The 8,247-nt window shown below is 37.2% G+C and overlaps 1 protein-coding gene across 1 annotated transcript; it reads right to left on the bottom strand.

Annotated features, from left to right (window-relative positions):
- Window positions 1–7,637: 7,637 nt before the first annotated feature.
- On the bottom strand, window positions 7,638–8,033 carry LOC140163675 (uncharacterized). The gene has a single exon (XM_072186990.1). The coding sequence runs from the start codon at window positions 8,031–8,033 to the stop codon at window positions 7,638–7,640; it is 396 nt and encodes a 131-aa protein (XP_072043091.1).
- Between the last annotated feature and the right edge of the window lie 214 nt (window positions 8,034–8,247).

Genomic DNA, 8,247 nt, shown 5'->3' with positions numbered 1-8,247 from the left:
TTATCCCTATTTCTTTCAGTGCTTGGAAGAGATCCGGATGTTCTATGGAATCAAATGCTTTCTCATAATCAATGAATCCAATACATAGGTCAAGTTGATATTCGTTTGATTTTTCAATGAGTTGGTTTATTGCAAGTAGGTGGTCCATGTTGACTTTTTATGCCACAGAGTAAATACAACACGACAGAAAGTTAAATCATTAATGCATTTATGCTTTTACAAAGAGTCTTGAAAGAGATAACAACTCTTACGTAAGAGAAGTACCTGCTGCAAATAAAGTATCCTCCAAGGCAAGATGTTATTCAAATGGAAAGATTTAACCCAAAATACGTTTTCTCTTTTCTTCTTTACTTTAATCAAATTACTAACATTAACACAACAATGTTTGATTTCCTATAAGAGAGCATCAATGCGAGAATTCTCTGCAAATTGACGGTATTTTTTTTTTAATCATTCATATTCAACAGTCGAATACACACATTATAATTATGTCTACTTACATACTTTATAACAATTGATAAAAAATGTTACATTTCCCTAGTCATTGGGTCAATTAAGCATGTGTGGGTGTTTCCTGATTCGAGTATAATCATAAATATATATCATAGGTTAACATGAATAAAGTAGATGTACCACAACATTTCCTTATTTGCCTCCAAGGGTGAGTCGTATGCAATCGTGTAAATTACTGGTGTATGTACTGTAATTTCTCCCTCCCGGGCTACATGTGTTTATCAGTTCATAATATTAAGAGCGTGTATTCTTGTAAGAGGGCGAAATAAAACTACTCCATTTTATTAAGATTATGCAAAGTTTAAATAAATGTAAAATTCGTACATAATATTTTCTCAAAAGCCGTGCAGTTTGTTTGAAGGGATAGGCACACGATCATTCTGCTTATTTTAGTGCATGGTAAGGGGCCGTGCAATAATTATGAGCGGGGGGGGGGGGTAAAAAGGGTCTGATGTGGTTTGAAGGCGGTTCGGATAACATGGTTGTTGAACACCAGCCGTAAGCGTTGGGAGAGCCCTTCTTTATATGGAAGGACTACACTCAGAGAAATATTCACACGTTATGTAAAAAAAACACGATGTAAATTAAATTATACACAGTATATGTAAAAGTTTGTCAAAAACGTTTACCATGTCAGTTTGTAAATGCTTCAAATACACATTTGAACTGTAACGAAGCTAGTTTACCTATTTTGTGTAATCATTGCATGAAATGAAGTAAAATGTCACCCCAAAATACTTCGCTGATTGGAGAAAATCTACCTAACGTGTTATGTACTTCGACACGCATGTAGTTTTTACCTATTTCATGTAAGAAATTATAACGCAAACCGAAAGCAATGGCGGCGGACACGACGTGTGTGCAGTGTAGCGCATACCTGCTGAAACTTCATTCAAATAGGTAGGTTTCGGAGTCATTAAGCTTGAACCAAACTGGAGATTCGTTCGATAAGTTATGCATGGATTTCTTTGATACTTTAAAAATGGCTATTTATGGGTTCATTTTGCTAGATTGATCAACATTAGAATTGACATGCACCGGGCATGATGCAGTCATGTCTACAGTAGAATTCATCTCGACCTTTGCAGGACTTAAACCCCATTAAAAGCTATTAAACCAAGATAACACTCATTGAAGCAGCTCAACTGATTAAATCAGATCTTCTCTGGTTGTGTACAAGTGTTTCAATGTGCGACATCGCAATAAAGCTGGTATTACAGCTTCAGTTGGGTAACCGATTATAAAGGAAACGAAAGGAAACAATGGTACGTGTACCATTGTTCACGAAATGACACAAAGACCTGCTTTTTGTTAACCAGCATTCTTCAAAATGAGCAACATAATGATTGTTGACTTAACACAGTTTGGAAATAATTTCTTCATATTTTTGGTGTTATCTGTCGTTTACATATCCTTCCTAAAACACAAAAGTGCGACCCTCTCCAAACATTTAAATTAGCTAAAAATTTAGGACATGTTACAAAACTTTATTTTCTAGAACCTATTTAGAATAATTTAAATGTAGCTTTTACCGTTTTTTTGTGGCATCCTTCAGAAGTGAGCGGTCCGATACCAATATTTTCGGTCAAATCTCCATTCAATTAACACGGGGAGTTGGCTAGCTATGCCTTGCCCTCACTCATATTTTACAAAAGTGCGACCATTTCTGAACATCTAACCTAGCTGTAATTTTAGGTCATGTTAGAGAAATATATTTGCTAGAAGTTTTGGAGAATAAATAAAATATTGGCTGGTTATTTTTCACACAGTGATGTTAACTAGGCAAGTGTCCATTCTCCCAACATACATCATTTGTTGAGGTCACACGTCAATGGTGAGAGCACTGTGTATTGTGTATAGGAAAACGGACAGTAACTGCAGTATGGACATTGCAGGAATCATGTGTTACGAGTAGGACAACCATTACAGTACAATACTGTACTGTATACTGCGTCCGGACACTGCGTTTATCTAGCCATGTGTGTACGTGTTGAGATAAATCACAAATACCACAGAAGATCTTCTCTGGTAATATACGTCTAGCCCTTTTCTATTCACAGATTATCCATTATATTCCTTTTGTTTGAGGTTCGTTGCCTCGACCATTACCTAGAGTAATGAAGGCAGCTAGCTGCCCAGAGACCGTTATCAACACAATAGCTCAAGATAACGGTCTCGGGCAGCGAGCTAAACAAAAGGAATACCATGGACATTCTAGAAACACTATGGAAAGGATCACAACATACATGTAGAATCTGAGTTGGTTACTAGTCTCAGATAGAATTTTGGAAAAAATGCATTTACATCTCGATTTAAATGCAAATGTTACATGGCAAGAGAAAATTATAGAGGGCTCATGCAGTCCGTAAAATAGTAATTCATATAACACCACTGGTGCTCAGTTAGATTTATGCAAATTAAGTTTAATTAGCATAACGAAGTAAATATTCATAAATAAAAAGTAACCGTTTCGTTGAATGTAAACTCAGTACATGTATATAAACTTGCCATTGGTTTTTAGAAGGGAATCTGCCTTTATCCTTGCCCGACCCAAAAACGCTCAACGGTCCATGCAAATTAGTTGCTAGGCAAGAACCCCCGGGATACTACCACAGAGCATACCTTGAGAGGACACTTGGCTCATTTGCATGGCAGTCGGACTCTCCATTGTATTTGTTCATTTGTGTATGGAGAGCAATGGCGACCCTTCATTGTATTTGTTCATTTGTGTATGGAGAGCCATTCTTGGAGCCCATGGGACTCAGGCTAGGTCCTCAGGTAGAGTCAGACGCTGTATATACTAGAAACGCATATTCTTAATTCCGCGTTTATTCAATGTTAGCATTAAATTTGTATTGCCCGGCAGCGCGCGCAATGGAAAAACCTGAATTTGTTACATAAAAAGAAATGGAAATTAAAAAAAGTCGGTTTCCACCTGAGTACATATTAAATGGGTGTAGAATTGTTCTGAAAATAATAATTAATTTAGACAAACATACGGGATATAATGAACCTTTGACATGACGCCATGATGACATGATTTTATTAGTCGTTTTATATCACCTATACCGTGTGTCATAATACCAATATTTTGTAATTTTATATAAGAACTAATATTTTGCATCATAAATGCGCAGTCCATATGTACAAACGAATACTAATCTTCAAGATATTAAGCTTTAGAAGACTTCAAAATAACATGTCACTAAGCAGGTCATAGGTGCTGGCCTTGTCCTATTGTACTTGTTCATTTGTGTATGGAGAGCTCACTGACCTGTATAGAGGTCAATGGGAGCTAGAGCTTCTTTACGGGGCACTATCGGTTTCAGGGCGTAGTTCATTGAACTCAACGGGCTGTTATTTGAAGTGCTTTTATGTTGCAAAACGGATCGTGGCGAAAGCTAACAAATAATTCATACCAGGGTTTAATTGATCTGGGATGCGGACATTTCATTATTCGCAAACCACCGGGATTCGATATAGGTTTGTGTTGTAAAATGAAAATGTGAATAAGAGTGTCATCCCCCTGATACTGCCCGACCAGGGGAGCGTCGCAAGCTAGCCTGCGGGACTCATTACAAGTCAAGAGGCTGGGGGTGCAAAGCCTTACTGTGACCTACCCATAATGGGGAGCACCATTGGACACAACGTTACTAGGTCTTTCAAATATCTGCTTATACTCACATTTTTCTAAGATATAAATTTCATGGTGTTGAAACAGATTGTAGTCCACGTTGACAACTCTATATAATTTGCATTATTCATTAATTATTTCAATAACAATGGTCACGGGGTGAATAAACTCCAGCGGATTAAAGCAAGTGAATAACCTACCAAACCACTTCAAATACAATTGTCAATTGAGATCAATTCTGTATTGATTTGATTAAATCACTTGCATTTGTCATTAAATAGACTCTCACGCAGGACACATGGGAATAATATTACACTATCTCGAGGTGTTTTTATTTTGGGAAAAACCCACAACTTTAACAAAATAATACATCCGTTTTTTCCATTTTGTTTTTTGGAAAATGAATACACTTTTACAACAAATTCGGGGTCTCGCCTTCCGAGCGACTAACATGCTCACCATACCTCAACAAGACACCAATTATCTATGTTAATGGTCTGTTTCTCACCCTTTATCTACTACATACGGACAGTGCAGCCGTGATATGCATTGAAATGACTTCGATAATGTAGCCTAGTGTACCAAGTGCAACGAATTAGGCTTGAAGCCTTGACGTGAACAATGCATTATAGCATTGTATCGTACATGTACACACGCGAGAGAAACGCTTATAGCGGGTTGAACTGGTAGAAAATAAAATAAAAACAAAATAAAACTACTTCATGCATGAAATTGCATTGTTGAATGAATCTGACAGTTGACCAAGATCTGATGACTTCAAATCTATCATATCATGGAAGAAAGAGATAAGAAGGAACCACAACGAACGCATTCACTTTGTACACTCCCTTTACCGACATTTAGTTGACATTGTTATTCATGAGGATTTACTTTGATCAATACCCCGCGTTAAATAGGTGATTGGTATTGTATTCCATGTATTTGCATGTCTTCTGGAGCGTGTGTGAAGGATGATTTGAACTAATGACCTTCCGTGCAAGCACCCTATACGATTTTCTTTGGTGACGTGATCATCGGTCATTGATGGCCTACATCTTTTTCTTCCATTTTGCCCAATTTTTCCGAACTTTGATGACTTTTTTTCTCAGAGTTGGCAGTCTTTGGCACTGAAACGAGTTAGCTAGTTACGATTATACACATATAAACTATTAAATTAAACAGGTTTTATGTACCGGACTCAACCGGAACATTGTGCATTATTTAAGAACATTTTACATCTATTTTTCATCGAAAAAGTCACCAAAATCTTACCTTATTTGCTTAAGATGAAACTCAGCAAAAAAACGGCCGATTTTGATTACCTTTTCGATTTTTTATAGGACATTTTCTACACAACACGATCAAGAAAACAGTTTGACTGTAGATCCCAAAACAAAGCTACTATACATGTTCAGAGCATCAGTGAAATTCCATAATCTTACTTCTGGGTAGCGTTTGCTTGTTCGTGGATGGGTTTGTTATAAATTTTTCCAGTAATGATTTTGCCAAGCATCGATCGCGGTAAATGGATCATACATGAAAGTAAGTACCATTGATAGCTTTTCTTTTCATGCGTCAATAGATAAGCGGATTAAAACTTGGCCGATCGAAGTCGTTGTGGTTCCTTCTCATCTCTTTCTTCCATGATCATATGAATTATGTTTCAGCATAAAATAACACAAAGAAAGAAAGAAAGAAAGCCCCAATCCTATTGACCTGATTTTTTGTTTAACTGGTATGTATTTTTTACATAATTCAAGGTTGTGTGAAAAATACCTATTTGTTATAAGGTTCATATGCTACATAAATGTTATGTATTTTTTACATAATTTGTGTAAAATATTACAAAACAATTATGTAGTAAAATACCTAATAGCTGAGATAAAAAATCTAAATAAAAATTATGTTAATATTTTACCTAATATGTATGTATTTTTTTTACTTATCTGCTATGTTTTTTTTACATAATTCATGGTCATGTAAAAAATACCTATATGTTTTGGAGTTCTATACGTACATCGAAGTTGTGTAAAATTTTACAAAATTTGTGTATTTTTTTCTGTGAGTGTACCATCCCCTGGTTTTTGACCCAGTTTGTTTCTTGTCTTCTAGTTTCTTTTTATTTGGCTTTTTAGGGAACTACTTTCTTCCGCACATATAATTATGACCAAGTCCTAAAACCAACAGCGCCATCAACGTCAGCTCCAGCAGGTAGCAGCAGTATTAGCACATAACTGTCATTGATCGAGGTATGTAACATCAAAATTGGATTTGCTTTAAGAATTTTGAACTTAATATTTCATTGACAATCCTGATGAACTTATTTACGGAATTGTGATGTATTCATGTAATTAAGGTTAGAGAACCTACTGTTAACACTCGTCACGAACTAAAAAAGCCGTGCAGTTTGTTTGAAGGGATTCTGCTTATTTTAGTGCATGGTAAGGAGCCGTGAAATAATTATGAACCCGGGGGGGTAAATTTCCTCTCGGCCTGCCAAAAATCGCTTGCCCCTCTCGGCCCGCCAAAAATCGCTTGCCCCCCCCCCCCCCTTTACACATGGCAAATTATTGGGATTCCAATTTGCAAACCTTAAAATGGTCAAGATATATGTTGCAAGCGCGCGTAGCGAGCAGGAAAATTTGAATATCAGAGCGTTTCCTTACTGTTTTCCTATGCCTTTTAAGAGCGTTTTATTTGAAAGGCGCCCCATGAATGTGTGCCAGAAATTGCTCACCCCCCCCCTCGGCTGGCCAAAAATGGCTTGCCCCCCCCCCCCCTTTCGGCTCGCCAAAAATTTCTTGCTCCACCAATTTTACCCTCCCCAGGGCTCATAATTATTGCACAGCCCCTAAAAGAGTGATGTTTAATGTAATCTAATCGCTGTTTCATCCGGTATGTTTATTTCCATGATTACCTTGAGATTATATTACCGAGACAACATTATGGAAGTGACAATGTTATTTACAACATGTAATAAAAGGGCTTTAACAGTCGCCAAACAGAATTAACATTGAATAGGTAAAACCAAACAAAAAGATACACGGCAGTTAAAAAAAATAAATGTGCTGTTTTTTAATTTATTGTTTCTTGTTTTATGAATACCCAAAACGACACGCAGTTTGATGGCACATTTTAATCAGTTAAATATTACATTCTTGTGGTTAAGTGAAAACATGGAAGTGGTGAAAATGACCAAAAATCCTCATCTCACATCCAAAACTTCAAAACCTGGGTGAACCCTATAAAATTGCATGAAATTTTGCAAAAAAGTATTTTGACACCAAACTGAACAAGATTAGAGGTTGGCCCGTTAAAAAATCAAAACTTTTGTAGTTCTGAATCACCTGTTGTGTCTTAATGGATATGTTACATGCCTTAAGATGCTGTTACTTGTGAATGAATTGTCTCTGTTGAGTGTTTTGGCCCCCCTCTTCCTTATCCAAATGGCTTCTTTGACATGTTTGATATATCTCTTCGTTCTGTTCTGTTATCTGTCTTTGATTTCTGATTTGTCCCATCCAATAACATGATTTTCCTCAGAGACATGGTCAGTTATTGCTGATTTGTTATCCTCCCGTGTCATGGAGGCCTGTCTCTGAGAACGGGTAAAGGCTTTCTTGGAAGCTTTTTCAGCTTCTGTTTTGTGTTCTTTGAGTCTGGTGCCGAAAAGTCTGGATGTTTCACCTATGTAGGACTTGTCACAATTGAGGCAAGGAATTTCGTACACGCAGCCTGATGTTTGAGTAACTTCCCGTTTGTCTTTTGGATGGACCAAAACATTTCTAAGGGTCTGATGTGGTTTGAAGGGGGTTTGGATAACATGGTTGTTGAACACCAGCCGTACGCGTTGGGAGAGCCCTTCTTTATATGGAAGGACTGCCATCCCCCTGGTTTTTTGACTCAGTTTGTTTCTTGTCTTCTAGTTTCTTTTTATTTGGCTTTTTAGGGAACTACTTTCTTCCGCACATATATGACCAAGTCCTAAACCAACAGCGCCACCAACGTCAGCTCCAGCAGGTAGCAGCCGTCGAGGTGCAGGGATTGGTCATTCAATTTGAGAAAGTGCTAAGTATTAGCACGAAACTGTCATTGATCGA

The sequence above is a fragment of the Amphiura filiformis genome, chromosome 11, assembly GCF_039555335.1.
Source record: "Amphiura filiformis chromosome 11, Afil_fr2py, whole genome shotgun sequence".
Classification (NCBI taxonomy): domain Eukaryota; kingdom Metazoa; phylum Echinodermata; class Ophiuroidea; order Amphilepidida; family Amphiuridae; genus Amphiura; species Amphiura filiformis.
The sequence above is the reverse complement of the archived record's forward strand: the minus strand, read 5'-3'. Positions and strand labels throughout refer to the sequence as shown.

Bases quoted from the DNA above. Each gene is read 5' to 3' on its own strand.
- LOC140163675 (XM_072186990.1), bottom strand. From the start codon at position 8,033: ATGGCAGTCCTTCCATATAAAGAAGGGCTCTCCCAACGCGTACGGCTG.